A 19,838-nucleotide genomic window follows, 5' to 3' on the forward strand; every position below is an offset into this window, starting at 1 on the left:
ATCTGTCCTGCAATATAGTGATGCGTACAATTATGGTCTTTCAACGTGTACACATGAAACAGTAAGTGCAATGTTGATTCCATGCAATAAGAACAAGAAAATTAGTTTGGATTTGAAGCTTACAAATGTATGTGAAGGACTTCTGAAAAGCATTTAAAAGGGAAAGTAGAGAATGAGAAATGGAAGTGATGAGGAAACCTCGTTTGCCTATTGCTGGGATGGGAATACTAGAAGTATCTTGATCTCATGGACCAGAACTGGAGAAAACTAGGTTTCCCTGTCCCTTAATTATCTGAAATTTGTTGTTTAAGAGTTATGTGGAACATACTCACAGGTATATGTAAAACAGAGAATCCAGTTATAAGTTAGGGCTCCACCATGATCTAGGTTGGAAACTGATCATTCAGTCACCTATTCACTCTGTCAAATTTGCTGAAGGTTAGCGTGATTTCTTTCATTGGTCAAAATTATGGTGGAATCAGTTAAAATGAAATTGCAAAGAATGTTGAAGATGAATTGCAACAAATAAATATTGTTTATGTATGGCAAAAAATGTTAAAACACCAGACTGCCTTTTTCTGTTCATGTGATCAAACTACCATCTTCTTATATTGGTCTTTGAATGTAACACATACTGTAGTGGTGCACCAGCTTTGAAAGTTTTGTTGTAAAATCTATCTTAGCGGGATATTGTGATTTTATGGCAGAAGGTTGATCCTACTAAGAAAAACTGAATTCTTAACACTAAAATTAAGTTGGATCAGCTTGTATGCTTTACTGGTTTCCCCGCACATCATTGTTTCTGGTTGAAGCCTCATCTTCTATTTGATAACACTAATAAAATTTTTGTCTTTTGTTTCTTCAGGATCTTGATGATTTTGTAGATGCATCCCTCCAATACTATGGAGAAAAGAAATTATTGGAAAATAATCGTATTTCGCTGGCTTTAGAGAAGGATAATGATCGTCGTTTATTGACAACACCATTAAAATTCCCTGGGAAGCTTGCAGTTGATATGCTGAATACTAGGCTCTTTATATCAGACAGTAACCACAATCGCATAGTGTGTATTCTTCTTTTTCATACAATTCCTGTTTTGGATATTTTATATGGAAATTTGTCTAATTTTATATGTCTAATTAGGTAGTTACAGACCTGGAAGGAAATTTTATCATTCAAGTTGGGAGTACTGGAGAAGAAGGTTTAATTGATGGTACCTTTGACAGCGCATGTTTTAATCGTCCTCAAGTAAGTGTAGGAAAATCTTTACTTTCTTTGTCTTTATTATTTTATGCTTTTTCTAGTGTTATGCGCTTTTGAGTTGGTTTTTACTATTACAAGGCACATTAAATTAACTAAAATTCACTGCAAAATGGCTAAATTACTGATGCAGCATAGCCTATTGATGGAGGTTCACTTTCCAATGGGATTGGAAATGCAGTTGGACCAATCAAAAACGGCCAATCCGGGCAATTCTTTAGAAAACTAGCGACCCAAGTAGGTTAAAAATGGGTGAACTGGGTTTTACGAAGCCTAGAAAATAACGCTTTTAAGTAGAATTCATATTGTTGAAGTTTAGTATAGAATAAAACCTCTTAACCACAATAATAACTATTGCTGTTATTTTTTTGAGATGCTTTATATTATACTTATTTTACATCATTAGGTAAAGCTATTTTAAATAGGTATTTCTTCATCAATTATTTTCATAGAAAACGTAATCAATTCCTTTTTCATTTGTCGGAAAGTGGAATATATAATCATTTTATCCTTTGATATTTATCAAAAGTTTATTAGTTATGGTATCAAAAATATCAATACATTTTTCGTATTTTCCTAATCATATATTTTTTTTATAAATTTTAAACGTTAAATGCTTCATGATTATTTTCTATTTATGCTCAGTTAAAGAGTAATGCAGAATGTTGACCCATGTGATTTTATAGAATAGAATTTAAAATAGAATATTTATCAATAATTATGCTATTTAATTTTTACTAATTATATTTTATGCTTTTAAATTTTTAAGTAGTTTTTAATGTAAACCTGGCCCAGTGGTTGGACTTGTGACCTAGTGATCTCTTGGTCTGGTCAGTTCTCCGATCCAAGTTTAATAGCTACGGTATAAATACCTTCAAGATCAATATTGAGATGGGGGACCGACTTAACCTGGTTCGCCTATGAAACAGTACTGAGGATGCCTATCATTGGTTCCTGGCTATTGTGGGCTTGTATGCTCTCTCTCTCTCTGTGTGTGCGCGCGCGCGCGCTCTTTCTTTAAGAACTAGGATTGGGTGGAAGTCTGTCCGAAAACCTAGATTTCTTGTATTAAGAAACTTTACTAACTCAGCATTGGCACCTAGAGTAAACTTGGTGTTTGAGTTCTTACTTCTAACCTTTAGTGGCAACCTGTTGCAATAATTTACAAATTTTTTACTAAAAACTCTTTCCTTTTTTGAAACAAGCCTTCTAAGTACACCTTAGTTTGGTCCACAAAATTTGATCGAGAACCAATATAACAGATCAAAATTCTTTAATTATGAGATATTTTAATGATAGCTCATGCTTCCAAGTAAACCAAACTTGTTATTGATGTTCCTTCTTGGTTGTGAAGTTCTTTTATTATACTTCTCCCCTTTTTATCTTTGATTGCCTCATGTTAGAACTCCCCTTATATGGTCTGTGCCAAGTGTGAAATATGAATGCTTTGAAAGAGATATCTAACTAGGTTTCTTTGATTGTCTTTTCTTGTAGAATTTGGAGCGGACATTCCTTATTGACACTCCATGATTAATGCTCCTCAAGATTTTGTGTTTTGAAAAGACAACCTTCTAGAGGAAGGAGGTGGGGTGTGGTGGGGGTTGTCATTTTGTAAATTTGACCACAAGAACCTAGAGCCGCCGGACTCTATCTATCTATCTATTACATATAAGGCTTGAATGCTTGCAGGCAAAGTTCGCCGTACCGTACGGAACTAGGCGGTATGGGGCGTACCGTACCGTACCGATTTGGTACCGATACATGGTATATAGCGTACTATATCGTACCGATTTAGTACCGATATACTGTACGAAGGGCATACTGATACTCGGTATACCGAACAGGCCCTATACCATACTGTACTGACACAATGATAGTGGCACCGGTACGGGGCCTGGTACCGAGACAGTGTACCTTGCTTGTAGGATTTAATTATTCATCTAATGCTGATATATCCCCTGGAGGTTTTGGAAGCCTATGAACAGAAAAGCATTCATCCTGTAACAATATATAACAGACATGTTGTGGAATCTCTAGGAAGGAATAGAAATCCATCCTGTATTTTTTGTCCCACCATATGTCAAATCTCTTAGGATGATTTTATTTTCCTAGGTGCAGCATTTGGCATCAAATTCAGGCATTAACAGGCTATAAGCATTACCTATAAATATTTCGCTGCGAGGAACCTTTGTTACTTGATTTTATTCCCCTTTTTCTTTTAGATGGTGCTACTGAGATATAATATGATTTCTTTGAAGTGTCAATGAGACAGTGATGTGACATGCACATAAATCTTGCGATAATGTTTTTGCTTTCAGGGTCTTGCATACAACCCAAAGAAAAATTTGTTATATGTAGCAGATACTGAAAACCATGCTTTGAGGTATGTGACAAGAATTATGCTTTTAATTTTCATGCAAAAAGTACCGGTTAAGAATTATTGGATTTTTTATTTTCACAAGTTGATATCTTGATTGATTTTTATATGGTGTGATTTAACCTTTGCAATGTAATATCAGTATTAAGTTCATCATTTTAGGTAAAAACTATGGTATACCTTGACTTGTTTATAATATTTCAACTACAATATCTCATTGCCTCATTATTCGAAGTTAGAAAATGTTATGTGCTATAAACTACTTAGCTAGCAAAGCCAGAAGCATGACTGTAAAATCTGATGCCTGATGCCATATATAATTTTAACCTCTAGCATTTTGGAAGTTTTGAGCCAAAAATTGATACAATTATATCTCGTGGTTCTAATGGTTAGCAGTTACTATACACTTACCTAATTTACTGCCTATACCTGAATCTTGGTGACAAAGGTTATTCCTAGCTAACATGTCTTTTCAAGATCAGTCGATTAAAGAATACCATCTATTTGATGTCTTAACAGGAAGATGTGTTATGAAGGCCATGCAACTGGGTCTCACTGTTTAAAATTCATAATTTTATGCTGTCACCTTACATTTTACATATAAAAGGCCTTCTATAAAATTTAGAGGCACGTAGAAATATCATTTTATAGTTTATTCTTTTCTGTCAGCCAATCAGACCTATATTTTTAAGTCTTAAGTCTAAACATTATACAATAGGTGCAATATGAGCAAGATGTGCATGGTAAAGCATCCAAAAATTACAACTGCTCGAACACTAAACTATATGTTAAACAATAAACAATGATTCCTTGCCCTTGAATTCTGATGTTTGTGTGGAAATAATTTTTATCATTGAATGTACCGATTCCAGCACCTCAGCTACATTCTCACTGTTGATCAAAAAAGAGATTTCGAGCCAGCATCATTGTCATTAACTACCTTTAAGCCTTTATCCTTGTCATTGACTATGACTATCTTTGTTTAGAAAGGGGTTTGGCAACTTCATTCGAAGTTCTACCGCTATCCACAAAAACTTCAGCAAACCAATATATCATCTCAGGTGGTCATTAATGTGATAATGGCCAATAGTTAGTCAGTTTGCTACACTATAGGCAATAAACATTCCTCTTGGCCTTTCAACCTGATTTGCAATTTACTTGCAGCCATAGGCCACAAATATGTTTATTCATCACTTCTTGAAGTTTGCATTTTTTGGCCTCCATTTTTGTTACAAATTTATGTTGATAGGTGCCTCATTTGAATGCTCCTGGTGCCCCAGGCAAACCAGCCCAGTTGATGTAAATGGACACAAGCATTAATATTTGGATGCATGTTAGGTTTCCGCGAGATGTGCATTTGACTCTATTTATATTGGGGCAGTAGCAGCAAGCGATCGTTGCTACCATTTCGTCATGAAGTTCTCTTGTTGTATAAATTTAGAATATAGGCTGAATTATCATGTCAAATATCTATCCCTTCTGCACTCTACAACATGCTCTCTGGTTTGTCATTCCCAGATTTTATGCATAATGTTAATTTTTCTTTTTGCAAATTCATCTTGAATTGTATGCCAGGGAAACTTCATTGAAATCTGAACATAGCAGATAATCTAAACCTCTTGATCTAATTTCTTTGAGCAGCTACTTCTTCATTCAATTTAAACTTTTCTTTTAAAAATAACAGTTTTTAGCTAGACTTAACGTTTTAGTTATCACCAGTAGGTCAATAGGAGAAGCATTTCTTGCCCTTGACTGATGTCTGCCTTAATTATTATCTACGACCCTCTTTCTCTCTCTCTTCTTCCCCTCCCTTTATTTTATTTTATTTTCCATCTAACCTGGGTTCAAGTTTGCTTAAATGTCTCAAATTTAAAGATCTACAGTATGTTTTCCAGTTCAATAGCACACTCTTTAACACCAAAGGCAATTGCAATATCAAATTGAAATAGGAGGCAATAATTGCACTACGTGTTAATTAAGGATTCCAAGCATTTGCTTATATCTATCACTTCGTTTTCTAAAGAAAGGGAGGAGAGCACCTGCAATATATTTACCTAGGCCACCATCCAGACTCGAACCCTCCTGTTGCCAAGCAGAGGGGTCTGACCATCGGGATAAGTGCCAATTCACTACTTGAATCTATCACAATCACTCACATCAAAGTTGTAATAAGCTGGCCAGTCGATGGAAGTGAACTTTTATCATTGTTTTTCACCATCTCAAAATTATCTGCTGTTGCACCTGTTTTAATTGAAAAAAATACCATATCTTTCTTCCAAATATTTTGCTTTTTTTGATTACTGGAAATGAAGTAGTGTTTTCCTGAATCGACCCAAATGTGACATTACCTTGAGTCCTCACCAGGTTCTACATAATAATGAGTTAATAATCTGTTTATCTTCTACTAATCAACTTGTCGCTCATATATATTAACTATCAAATTCTTTTGCAGGGAGATTGATTTCATTAATGAGACAGTAAGAACACTTGCTGGAAATGGAACCAAAGGTTCTGACTATAAAGGAGGACAACAGGGAACTGCTCAGGCATGATGTCTAGTAACAAATTTGGAAACCTTTTTGGTTTTCAGAAATAGTTCCTTCTTTATGTCAGCATAACTAAAATCCATCCAGTCAGAGTATTAATATTGTTTGTTGTTTCCTGTCAGAACTTTTAGTATGAAAGCTTCTTATTTGCCATAGCGACTATTGAAGTATTAACATTAGTTGTGTTTCCTTGAGATTGACTGATAGTGTTTTCTTAGGTCCTAAATTCACCATGGGACGTTTGCTATGAGCCCTCAAATGGGATGGTTTACATTGCAATGGCTGGACAGCATCAACTCTGGGAGCACAATACATCAGATGGAATCACTAAAGCATTTAGTGGTGATGGTTATGAAAGAAATCTGAATGGCTCAAGGTACTATGTCTCTGTCATAGGACTTTTCAATGAAGAACTATTTTCAGAATAGGTATTGGAATGACCATGTTTTGCTTTTTCAATTTTTTTAGCTTTTAATATTGTCAATAATACTTTTTTGTTTTTCTGCTATTGATATGTTGGTTGTGGTATTGTTGATAGTTACTTCAATGTCATAATTGAGCCAAGGAACCTATCTATCCAATCACAGTTCGAATTTCCCTATCAATATTTTGCCAATTGATCGGCTTGCTTGTGTCATGGACTAAAGTGCCATTTCTGATGCCCATTTTAGCAAGGGGATCACAGGTTTGCACGCCAACACTTGGCAAAGACTAGCATGCGATATTTCCTAGCCTAGCATGCAAATACAAGATTGTCATGCATAGATAAGACCAACCTCATTTTTTAAGTTTGTTGTGTGAACTAAAAAAATGTGGTTTTTGTTTAATCTATGGAGACCAGTCGACATAACTTATATGACACGTTCATGTTGTGTGCTCTTTTGATGTGCTACGCATAGTATCAAGTAACTTACCATCCATGTCAAAATTAAACTACTATAAGCATATATCAATGACATAGATAAAGTTAATAAGCAGGATCGGTGGAACCATGCCGAACAGGGCAGTTCCGGCCATTCCGACTCATACCGGTGGCTTACGGGTACGGTTCCGGCAACGGAAACGAAATCCATTGCCAGAGCCGGAGAAGGAGAAGAAAAGAGAGAGAGCGAGCGAGGGAGGGAGGGAGAGGAAAAGGGAGGAACACCAACGGATTCGAAACAGGAGAACCAGCCACGGCCTCACCTCCTGCGGCCTCCGCCGACGTCCCTCTCCCTTCCTTCCTCCTCCTTTTCTCTCTCTTTTTCTCTCCAACGGTATCGTGCCCTCTTCTCTATCAGTACAGGCCTGGCATGGCCCGTACCATGGTCTGCCGTACCAATCCGTACCGGCCGGTACATACCGGTACCGGATCAGCGTGGAATCCGGTACCGGTAGTTTATTGCTGGAGAACCGGTACGCGACCGGTACGCGACCGGTACGGGACCGGTACGCGACCGGTACGGGACCGGTACGCGACCGGTACGGGACCGGTACGCGACCGGTACGGGATCGGTTCGTATCGGTCCAGGCCGCCACCGGTACGCCGACCGGTACCGGTACGGCGGACCTTGGCCCGTACAAACTCGTGCTGTCGGAGAACCAGTATGTGCCCGATACTGGTTCCGCCGATCTTGTTAATAAGCTTCAATTCATGGTGCAAATCATAAACTTTTCAAGTTGCACATGTTAGATTACAATGCTTGTGTATATATGGTATAATAAATGAAAAAAATAATACATCATGACGTACACATATTTTTGGAAGTCATTTGGCATGTCCAACATAAAAAGTTTTGGTTCACTTTAAACATTATTCATTTTTAATTACCTTATTTTTGTGTGGCTATGTTTTAACAAATATGGATAGTTTATACTTATCGAGACATCTAGATTCTAGAGTCATGACTTATCCTATATATCCTGTTGATTGCTATATAGTTTTTGCATTACATGTTTCATTGCTATTTAATTTATACTTTGCTATTTAGTGTTTTATTGCTATTTAATTTATGCATCCCTATTTAGTTTGGTGGGCTTTGGAGTGAAAGTGTGCAAATGGTACGTTGACATGATTAGAGACATATGTAGGGCTGAAAATGGGTTGGATATTATATGACCGAATCCATTTCTATATACGGTAGTTCGGATTTGGAAAGAATTCTTTGTATCCAATTGGATTCGGATATAGATCAGATGTATGCTTACAATTTTGGTACATTAGATATGGATTCGGATAATAAGGTTTTTTTGGATATAGACTCAGATATCCGGTTAAAAAGGTCCATAAGCATATATAATAGGGGGGGAAATTCAATATATACCTATGCAAGGGATCAAACCCAAGATGTCTTGGATTGTTGCCTCTTCTTAACTACCACGATAGCATTATTAACTTTTAGTATATAATTATGGTTTATTATACTTATTCAAAAATTCTTCTCATTATAAAATATGATCATCTCAAATGTGTTATGGTATTTCATATTTTAATAATTAATTATCTTTCATAAAAAATCAATCCTCTTCCTTTTGATAAAAAAATAAAAATACATAACTTATTTTATTTTGTATAATATTTTGAAAACTTTTTAAAAATATTTTAAATAATCAACAATGTTAAAATATTTCTATATTCATTTATTTTTTAAAAGTTCTTTAAAAATAGATAATTCATGCTTCTATTTATTCATGCTGCAATTAAAAAGTAATCATGGTATTTAATATAGAAAACTTTTAATACTTTATATCATATATGTTATTTAAATAGTTCTAATTTTAATACACTTTTAATATAAATTAGGTTGGATCGATGATCCAAATTGTTGGTCAAATCTTTCTCTATGCAAGGTTAATAATTATGTCTTAGACCATTGCATGGTTATGGTGCGTCGCTTATAATCTTGATAGTGGATTTCATAGCCATTCTTTATAAATATGTCATTTATTTAGTTTCCATTATTGAATTCCTATTAACGTCCAATTTGTATCTGAATAATAATCCTTGGTCAAATCGGTCTTTATGCAAGGTTAATAATTATTTCTTAGACCGTGACGTGGTTATGGTGCATCGCTTGTAATCTTGATAGTGGATTTTATTGTCATCCTTTATAAATATGTCATTCATTTAGTTTTCATTATTGAATTCCACTTAATATCCGATTTGTATCTAAATAATATCCAACTTATATTTGTGTTTAGATAGAGAAAATATAGATATAACTAATGTCCGATTTGTAATGTTTAATATCCATTTATATCCGTATCCGTTTGAAAAATATGGATACAAATATGGACAACCAGTATCCAGTCCATGTCCAATCCATTTCAACCCTAAACATATGCTGGAACTATGGCAAGTGGTTGGAGTATATGTGATATAACAAGTGCATTGCAAGTCATTTATGGGCTAGCACCGAAGATCAATACTAAGCCCATTTTTTCTTTATGCTAATCGTAAGTGAACTTACTTTTATATACAGGAAGACATAATGTCCTATATGTTATGAAAAGATGATATTGTGTTGACTGATGAGAAGAGAACAAAATTAAATTCTAAATTGAATTTTTGGAGGAAAGCCTTAGAAGATGAGGACATGAAAGTGAGCAGCAAAAGAAAACAAAGTATATGAAATGCAGTTTTATTAAAAGAAAATGGAAGATGAGGCTCCAGTCAACGTTGATTGGCAAAAAATACTGCAGAGTGATTGGTTTTTGTTATCTAGAATCTATTATATAATCTAATGGAGAGATAGATGGAGATACAACTAATGGAATTCGTGCTAGTTGGATGGAGTGGAGAGGAACTTTAAGGGTATTATGTGTTAGATGCATACCTTGGTGACTTGAGAGAAAATCTATAGAATGATAATAAGACATTTAATGTCATAGGTTCAAAGTGTTGTATGGAGAATTGGTTTTATCCTCATTAACCAGTTTTTCCTATTACTACCTCTAACATATTGCAGTCCCCCTCCCCCTGTTTTTCACTTCTCTTATATCCTTTGATAAAGATTAGAGAACCTCTCCATACCTGAGTCTTCAGATCTTTTTTTCTACATGTTGATGCCATCCGATGATCTGAATCTGTTCGTCAGTACAAATAGCATGACACAGCTAGGTTACTAAAGCAAACAAATAAACTTAAATTACATGATATAAACCATTGGTGATGTGCACACATCTTTATATTATAGATAAAATATTTTTTCTGTTCCTCTCGTATACAAATTAGTGACATATGTGATATATCTTATCTATTGAGAGCTTTTATGAAAGTCCTTTTTTATCACCACATAACAGGAAAATTTCAGGTTTTACTCTCATATGTAGGGCTTTTACTTGTGCATGTTGCTTGTGGATAAATAGTATCAGAATACAAAGTTTGGAGTTATTTGGAAATTGGCTTTTAATCTCATTTAGCCCACTGACACCCAGTAGCTTTTCCTTAAGTTCGATAACTTGATATAACTAGTCTAAAACTAAATCTTACTACAGCACAAAGTGTAGAAATTGATAACTAAGAAAAGTATTGATTCTGTAGAGGTTTGATGAATTCATCTGCATTTTTACAATTGGATTAAGTTCACCTTTCAGTGGATTTGACCTGTTTCAACCTTGTAATGAAGCAAGTTGAAGTAGTCAAGTCCATTTTCACACGAACAGGTAGAATTCTGTATCATTCTTCTCTAATATATTTCATGATTGCTCTGCAACTGAATTGTAATGTTAAAACTAACCAATCAAAATGTCTGCCTTTGTAATCATAGTGGTGAAGACTGTTTAAGTTTATTGAGCACTCTTTGAGGTATCATTATTATAGTTATTATTGGTTTCTAGTTATTATCAAGAAATAGATACGGGTTTCCTTCAAGCATATGATTATTATACCTTGTATGCTTTCCTAAGTTAGATATTTTTTTTCTAGGTTTCTCATGATCCTTTTGTGATGATATAACTCAAACATTTTTGTGACACAGATCCAAAATCAATGTTCTCCATTTCTAATTGTCAATTTCAACTTTAAAGGGATTGTTCCTGACAATATCATGGTTTTTTTTGCAACAGTTCTACTACCACATCATATGCACAGCCTTCTGGGATATCATTATCGCCTGGTAGTATATACTGTCATCTCCATAAAATCTTTTCAATATTGAACTAAATTGTATATTGAGACAAACTGTTTATTTTAGATTTGCAGGAGCTGTATGTAGCTGATAGTGAGAGTAGTTCTATTAGAGTTGTTGATCTGAAGACAGGAGGGTCGAGGTTGCTAGCTGGGGGAGATCCAATATTCCCAGAAAATTTGTTTAGGGTATTTGGCTTTTAAATCTGAATTATAGCTATTCTATATTGAAGTTTGGATCCCATTCAGACATAAAAGGATGGGTTTCATGTACCTTTCATGTATTAGTTACCTTATGGCAGAGTTATGGAATATATTTATTTTGCATTCTCCATGTAGTTTGGAGATCATGATGGAATTGGATCAGATGCACTTTTCCAGCACCCGTTAGGCGTCCTCTGCAGGAAAGATAATCAAATATATATAGCAGATTCGTATAACCACAAGGTATTGAATGGTTTATAGATTCAATATGTTGTAATATCATGACTAGATAAATAAGAAGTTATCTCACTTTTGGAGAGAAAAATCGCTAATACTTCTGGAATGTTGTAGCCAAGGATTAAGGGTGCAGTCCTTCCTAGTGGTAATGTACTGGACTAGCAAGAGACCAGGTCCTGAGATGCATCCAGGACCCTGGGCCTCTCCATGTTGGGTTATCCCAATCAGGATGACCCAATATGAGCAGGGGCTACAACCTTGTTTCTTTAAGTTTCCCCTAAACCATGTCCAATGTCATTTGTCAATGTCAATGAGTAATATACTTTTCAATTATAAACAAGCTAGTAGCATGCATCCAAACACTTATGTCAATTAGATCATTTGGAACATTTCATGCATATTTAAGAGCAGTTAAACCAATGGCTGCAGCCAAATACTGCGCTCTTATATGTAATCTTGCATAGGTTTTAAATAATGCTTCTATCAATGTTCTAAAATGTGGTTTGAGTTGTAGCATGTGGATGTGACTTGATGACTAGACCAAATTTGACCAATGCAGTCCCCATATATAGACCACAGCAGGCCAGAAGTGACCCACATAGTTCCCGGTAGTCTACATATGCAGCCCAGGTACTTATGGATGGTGATTATGATGGATTGTTTGTCGAACAAGTGACTTCTTGAAGAAGAAGATTGAGTGTCCTTTTGAAGATTAGTAGCCTAAATACTGTATGCTTTGTTGATGAAGTTAGGTACTTTGGACTTATAAGCCATGCATCTTTGTAGCTTGTTTTTTGGTTATTTATCATTCCATAATTGGTCTAGTTGTTTGTTGCATTAGTTTACTGGAAATTTGAACATAGTTTGTAAAGAAACATTATATTGTTTTAGCATTAGCTTGTCTTAAAATACTAAAGTAAGTTCTCAAATAAGTCTCAAAAGTGTATGCTAGAAGTAGCAGGTCATCTGTTACATAAAGAAGGAAATAAGGATGTTAAATTGTCGTTCCGTATAATCGCTTACCTCGCTGGTGTTTTACCTTTTCTGGTGCACATAGATGGTATCATTTCTGTAAAGTTCTATTTATGTGTTTATATCCCAATTCAGTTAAAAAATTTATCTTGCTGTATTGGTCGCAAGCTATTGTCATGTTTCGCAGCACTTCAAGACATTCAAATATTTAACTTGAATTGACAGATCAAGAACCTGGACCCGATTACTAAAAAAGTTACGACTTTAGCTGGGACTGGAAGTGCTGGATTTAAGGATGGCATGGCCCTATCGGCTCAGGTGGGAAAATTATTTGCTGTTTTGACCATTGAATGCCAATATTGCTATGTTAAGTTTAAAGAATATTTTTCGACAATTTTAGCTCATTATGAAATATGGGTATTAAAAATGGCTATTGATATCACCCATCTGCACAGCTTTGTTACATTAGCATTTGACTGATAAACTGAAGGGAAAACAATGATTAGTATATTACATTTAGTTATGTGATACAGCTAGATACTAAATGTGCTAAAGATAGGTCTTGAGAAATTAAACACTAATAACTAAATATTGTGAACTTCAAAATTTCAGACATTTCCATGCCAAAGTATTCTTGATAGTAACGGAGTATTTTATATCATAGTAACTTAGCAATATTGATTATATTTACGGTTTTGATAATGATCTGTTATAAAGATAATGTTTAATGCATCTTTAGCAATTTTATGTCGAAAATCTACAAATTGTTTAGAAAATTCTGAATTCCATTTACCATTATTGTTTTATCCTAATTAGATTAAATATTCAAATTTTATTAATAATTTGTTGTAACTATAATCTTAGGCAACCTGCTTTACGCCATTTTGCAATATTTTATATGGCCAATAACCTCCCAATGTATCCTTTGTAAGCCTGTCCATCTGTAGACCAGTATCTTGTCATTATGTTTTTTTGTTCCAATCATAAAAAATGTGCAATAATGGAGATGTTAGCATAAAGTACAAGTTGCCGATTAACTCACTGTTAAGAAAGAATTCTTGGATGCCCCACTGAAAGATAATGGAACATGGCTTTCCCAATTGCTTTGTCTTAGATGTCTGCTGATCTTTAAAATTGCTTCTATGGCATTGCTACAGTAACCTGCATTTCTACTGCCTGTGTGCATGTTCATACCTCAGTTGTAAATCTTCTTTCTGATACATTTACAATGTTCTGCAGCTCTCTGAGCCATCCGGGATTGTTGATGCAGGAAATGGTAATTCTTTCTTTCATCTGTGCCAATATTTTTGGAGTTAGTTCTTTGTTCTATTCAAGTTTCTGGTCATGGAAAACCCATTAATAGTCCAAAAAGAGTGGAAAATTTGACTTAATACCACAGTGGTATTTTCTTGATATGTGCCCAATCTGGTAATGAAATTGGACATGCTTGTTTTCTACTGACATGATCATAAATTTCTGTTCTTCCGCAGTGATATATTTTGAAATATTATTTTAATTGTCAGAGAAACCTTATAATGTAACAATTATATCATCATAAAGATCTATCTGGGATCATGGGTTCCTTTTCTCATTTAAAATTATTAATGCCAAGATCGAGCAAGCTGTGTCTAGAAATAAGATGTTCATGGACCAGGATTCTGGCATAGTCTACACTATATAGGGCAGGCCTCAGGTCTGGCCTATTTGAACTTTTGAATTTGTTAGGGACAAATTTGGCTCATTAGCAGACCAAGAACGCTATGCATCTAAAAGTTTCCTTTGGCATTTATATTCTATAATTGGCAAAAATGAAAGACCAACTAAACAAGAAGCTTAATCAGCATCTTCATGGTAGCCCTTTGGCCTGTAGAAGCACCTTAACAAAAACTTATAAAATTCAAGCCATTTTATTTGTCATGTACGTACTGCCACTGACATAAATCAGAAGACCAACTAGGAGAAGTAAATGCTGCTTCTTGTTCAAATCACTTGTTCTTATATAACAGAGTGAACCTATGAGCTTGTGGCATATTTTGAAATAATGTTAGATGTCCGAAGAGTGAATGGTCTTGTTAATTAATGTGGATTTAGAACCCTGTAAAACTTATGTTATTGGAGTTTTGTTGATGTTATTTGTTGGAGTTTTCAATGATGTTATTGGTTAGATTAGTCATGAAGTTTTTGGACAAAAGCATGCCTCTTGCAGTTACTATTTATTTACTGATCAGTAGCTAATATAAGGAATAGCATGTGTGAACCTTGAGTTATCTTGCTCTTATTAACATCATCTACATTTTCTAATTTATTATGCTTATTATGTTGAAATAGTCTCTCTGGATTACATGCACAAATATAGCTATCAATATCTTATGGTTTGGTTGATTTTGTTTCATAATGCCATGCAGGAAGGCTTCTGATAGCTGATACAAATAACAACATGATCCGATATATAGACCTGAATGAGAAGGATCTTATACTGCATACATTAGAATTGAGGGGCGTGCAGCCACCATTCTCAAAGCCCAAATCATTGAAGCGCCTCAGGAGGCGGCTATCTGCTGACACACAAATCATTAAAACTGATGGTGGTTCCTCCATGGAAGGGTACTTGAATCTTGCAGTTTCAGTCCCTGAGGGTTACCATTTCTCCAAGGTTGTTCCCTGATCCTGAATTGATTTTTTTCCTATTTTAATGCTTTTCCCTCTTAGTTTCCCTCATATGAACCAGAAGTCTTCGCTGCTTTATTTTATCAGTAATTCAGTCAACTTAAGTTCTTCATCTCAGTTTTGTGATTCGAATAGTAAGATGCCTCTGAAATATCAGTAATCATTTGGAAACCCAGATGCTTCAGATTTCATTTGAAAGCATAAATTCATTCCCTGTACATTATTTCTATTATTGGTAATGAAACAGAACATCCTTCTGATGAAATGCATTCATATGAACACAAGGTACCCATAAACATGGTAAACTTGCCTACTGTATTTTTTTTTCCCTTGTAACGTAACTAAAGGGAAACCAACAAGTCTAATCTTATATTATGTTTGTTTTATATAGATTAGTGAAGATTGTCGAGCTTCTTCTGATAAAGTTGCTACATAGGCGCACTAAGGCTTGCATTCATACTGATGTTCCAGACCATTGGTCTGGACTGTGAAACAAAAATCAGCACTTGAGAGCGGACTTTGACCTGTCCATGACACTTCAAAAGTTGTGTTCAATGTTGTGGAGAAGAGGAGGGAGTCTTGAGATAAATGTCTATGGTGACAAAATAATAACACTTCATTACTTGCAGGAACAAAATTTGCGTATACCCAGAGGTAGCCTTGAGTTACATCAAGATGTGCATGCACCAGCATGAGCTTGAACCCAAGCAACAGAAGCAAGAAAGCTTCAAAGCAATAGTCGGGAAGTTTGGAGCAAAGGACAAACTGCTAAACTATTTAGCATGTCTGCTGAAAAAATTATAAGAGAGCATAGCCAAAGGGAGGAGAGGAAGCAGAGATACAAATGCATAAAGCTATCAATCTACTTAGCAGTTGTAAAAGAAAAGATTTGAGTGAATTTGCAAAGTTAATCTCACCCACAACAAGAGCTGACCAAGGCTTCTAACTGCAAGAACCTTAGAATCATGTCCACATCAGTTGAGGAAAAATAAAAATGATAAATATTTTTTATGTAATTGATTCGAAATGGAGAGTCAAACGAATTAAATAAGATTTGGGTTCAACTGGTTTGTATTCTTACAGGAGGTGAGAATGTTGAAATTCCACCAAAACAAGAAATGGAGACTTGGATCCCCTTTGAAGATGAAAAGAGGCTCAAATGACTTCAAGACCAAGGTTGCCTCTTAAGAATTCTCAACCTGAAGACAAGGATATACCTCCTTAGAAAGCTAAGGCCTATAGTTAGACTCCAGCAATTATTTGATTGGATGTCAAGGAAATTTTAAAAGACCATACTTGAATCAGTAGCTGGTGTGCAGGTGGATTTGAGTGCAGGTGTTTGAGAAAAGCATCTCTCAAAAAAAAAATAGAATAAGCGCTTGGGAAGTGGGTGTAGGAGGAGGGGGTTTCCTGAGAGAATTGGAATTGGATGCAATACCCTAGATATAAGTCTCCTGCTACTAAATGCTAGAACTTGTTGGCTATACAAGGGTACCAAGTTTGCACCCTCGAGATTGGCAAAGAGGAGCCAATCTCTTGCAGTTGCTCTTTTGAAGATCTCACAAAGTGCCTAGATGAGTGATCCTCACTTTGATGCTCAAGAATTTAGAACTAAGGAGTGAGTTTTAGAAGGTTGTGTTGTAATAGTGCAGGAAAACAGAGAGTAAAATCTCTCATGCTAGGCTTTTCTAGTCAAAAGGTATGTAGTAAAATGATTCCTACTTCAGTACCTTGTGAGATGAATTAGTACAGTAGTTTGTAGGCGGGATGAAGCAAGGATGAGCTTATCTATAATGGTAAGCATTTCTAGCTACAATGGAGTGCCACAAAAATGATTCCTTACTAGTGTACAATAAATTAGTACAGTAGTTTGTAGTCGGGAGGACCAAGTGTTCGAAGATTAAGACATTTGACTTGCTTCCCGAAACTTAACTCTCCGGCTTAAGCATCTTTAATGGCAAAACATTATATCAAAGTTAGTTCAGGAAAAACTTTATGTTTCCCTGCAGTCTTGTGCCATGAATATCTTAAAGTCTAGATAATACTGATCGCTATATTGCATATGCACTTCCTAAATTCTTTATCTTGTATTTTCTATAAGCACTACTTTGCTCTCATATGGGTTCCTCTTAAGCCTACGACATGGTTAAGAGACATTCATGATTATCTATTAATGGGATTTGTATAGCAGAAATATAATAATATATACTAGTATGATAAAGTTACTAGTGTGATAAAGTAACAGATGGCTCATTGTGATATTTTTTACTCTGAATTCCAGGAAGCTCTTAGCAAATTCGATGTGGAATCTGAGCCTGCAAATGCAATTAATATTGAACCATCAAATGGAAATTTGAACCCAGATGGAACTGCATCACTTCATTTCGGGAGAACTTCTCCTTCACCAGCAACTGGTAGAATAAACTGCAAGGTATTCCTCTCTGTCAAAAGGTTCCTAGAGTCAGGTAATTTTAGTTCACAAAGAGAATCATACCTGACTATCCTTGAGAACTTTTGAACCATGAGCATATCGACAGTCAACAATGATGATGTTTCAACTAGTCTACATTAAAAATAGACTTTAAAATACATGAATAGCACTGGTTCAGAGTTTAATTGTTCTTCATGTGATTTAATTCTTGATTGCATGAACTCTATGGGTTGTTAATAGATCCTCGGAATTATCACAGTAAAAAATAGCAGTGGACCTGTTAATAATTCACAAAATTGGTCTGTTCACTTGTTAGTAAAACTAATCATATTACATCATTATCATCATAAAAGTTATGCGGTATCATATGTCTTTGTATATACTAAAGAATTGAAGATTATTTTAATGCCTTTTTCTTAAAGAATTAAAATATTCGTTAGCTTTAAACTCCACCCTTTTACCCTCTTCTGGCTGCTGCTTCTGTCGTTGTCACATGATATCCATAGATCAGGAAATGGCAAACATGCTACTACTAATCCTGTAATCTATTGGAGAAGATAGATGAGAGGATTCTAACTCATACAGCGGTATTTCTGACCACTGATGCTATCTTAAGAGAGGAGTAAATGCTGTTACATTTGGCAGGTTTACTACTGTAAGGAGGATGAGGTTTGCCTCTACAAATCTCTGGTGTTCGACATATCATTCCAACAAGGAGAGCCAAAGTCTTCTAAGGGCAAGATCACACTCTCGTATTTTGTTACTCCCAAAGTCCCCTCAGGTACATCAAAGCTAGTATTTAGCAAATAGGCCATTAAAAGTGTGACGTAGTAACTGTATGCTCTCTTCCTTCATTTGGCATCTTTTTTCAATTTGTTAGTATCTCACAACGCCATAATGGCAATAAATATCATGAGCCATCTTTTTTTTCCCTAAATGTATGGGATTGAAAAATATTAGGTTTAATAACCGGTATGTTCTCTTCCCTCATTAACATGTTTTGAACTTATTCATAATTCATAAAGCCATAATGGCAGTAAATATCGTGAGCATCTTTTTTTGTCCAAGTTGTGGGTTTGGAAAATGTTGGGTCTATGATTGTCAGTTTATGCCCCATGTTTTTTGGTAAGAGGATAACCGTTCAAACCCTGAATGGCATTCTGCAATTTTTAGACTACCAGAGCAATTTTTTATTTGAGCGGTGAACATGCAATCGTTATCCTCTTGTTTATCTGAGGTCTGAAATATCAATTCACTGTCTTGTATCTGTTATGTTGTGTGTCAGCCTCTGGACTTGACTGAGTTGTTTTTACCCAACAAGTGACAGCTCAGGGAGAACTTTTTTTGCCTTGTGTCTATCTTTGCAATTTGTAGGGGTGCAGTCATCTTGAAATGATCTGGCGGCGTTTGGTGCCTTGTCTTATAAGACCATATGAATGTAAAGCCCCCCATCAATACCTAGCTAGAAGACATATCCAACCTAAGAGACTTTTTAGTCATCTTCTTATTGTATGATTAAGGTACGGCACCATCTCTTTCTTGGGGCCAATATGTTGTTATTCAAACAGGGTAGACATGGTTGTGTACCTAAACTTGTAAAGCAATCATTGATATGTTCTCTGATAAATTGAGAGTATGAGACCTAACACGTGTTTTCTTATTTGAAACCATGATTATTTTAACATGGTCGTTGTCCTTGATCTGAAACAAATAGGAAATTGGAGGATTAGCAAGAAAGGGAGTTGGATATTTGCGAGAATAAGGTTTAATGTTATTGGTGTTCAGCAGAACCCATAGGTTGGTAATGGTTCTTATCTAAGGTTTGGCTGCTTGGAGGGACTCAAAACTCGAGAGAATACTCGTGATCTGCTTTGGGCCCTCCTGAATGACATTTACAAGATTAAATAGTGCTTGTTCAGCTGGATCCCATGATCCAAAAAGTTCATAAACTTATTAGATTTGGATCAATACATGATCCAAAAGATTCATATTCACTTATTGGATTTGGATAAATACGTCACAGAGAGGTTTTTAGCA

The 19,838-nt window shown here is 35.3% G+C and overlaps 1 protein-coding gene across 7 annotated transcripts in view; it reads left to right on the top strand.

Annotated features, from left to right (window-relative positions):
• LOC103720659 (haloacid dehalogenase-like hydrolase family protein) overlaps positions 1-18,868 on the top strand; it is a 41,656-nt gene extending 22,788 nt beyond the window's left edge. For 2 of the 7 annotated variants that reach the window (XM_008810482.5, XM_008810481.5), the window contains 13 exons: positions 866-1,063; positions 1,144-1,248; positions 3,579-3,643; positions 6,090-6,183; positions 6,402-6,559; positions 11,230-11,279; positions 11,358-11,479; positions 11,630-11,737; positions 12,929-13,021; positions 13,943-13,979; positions 15,109-15,356; positions 17,652-17,801; positions 18,447-18,868. In XM_008810482.5, the coding sequence (XP_008808704.2) occupies positions 866-1,063; positions 1,144-1,248; positions 3,579-3,643; positions 6,090-6,183; positions 6,402-6,559; positions 11,230-11,279; positions 11,358-11,479; positions 11,630-11,737; positions 12,929-13,021; positions 13,943-13,979; positions 15,109-15,356; positions 17,652-17,801; positions 18,447-18,611 (1,593 nt within the window). In that variant the 3' untranslated portion in view covers positions 18,612-18,868. Of the gene's footprint in view, positions 1-865; positions 1,064-1,143; positions 1,249-3,578; positions 3,644-6,089; positions 6,184-6,401; positions 6,560-11,229; positions 11,280-11,357; positions 11,480-11,629; positions 11,738-12,290; positions 12,362-12,928; positions 13,022-13,942; positions 13,980-15,108; positions 15,357-17,651; positions 17,802-18,446 lie in introns of those variants that run through there. The other 5 variants (XR_015974304.2, XM_008810483.6, XR_015974305.2 and 2 more) reach the window with 5 other exon arrangements.
• The last annotated feature ends 970 nt before the right edge of the window (positions 18,869-19,838 follow it).

This window comes from Phoenix dactylifera, chromosome 17, assembly GCF_051530095.1.
Source record: "Phoenix dactylifera cultivar Ajwa chromosome 17, Ajwa_hap1_PhDact_Kaust_v1.1, whole genome shotgun sequence".
Classification (NCBI taxonomy): Eukaryota; Viridiplantae; Streptophyta; class Magnoliopsida; order Arecales; family Arecaceae; genus Phoenix; species Phoenix dactylifera.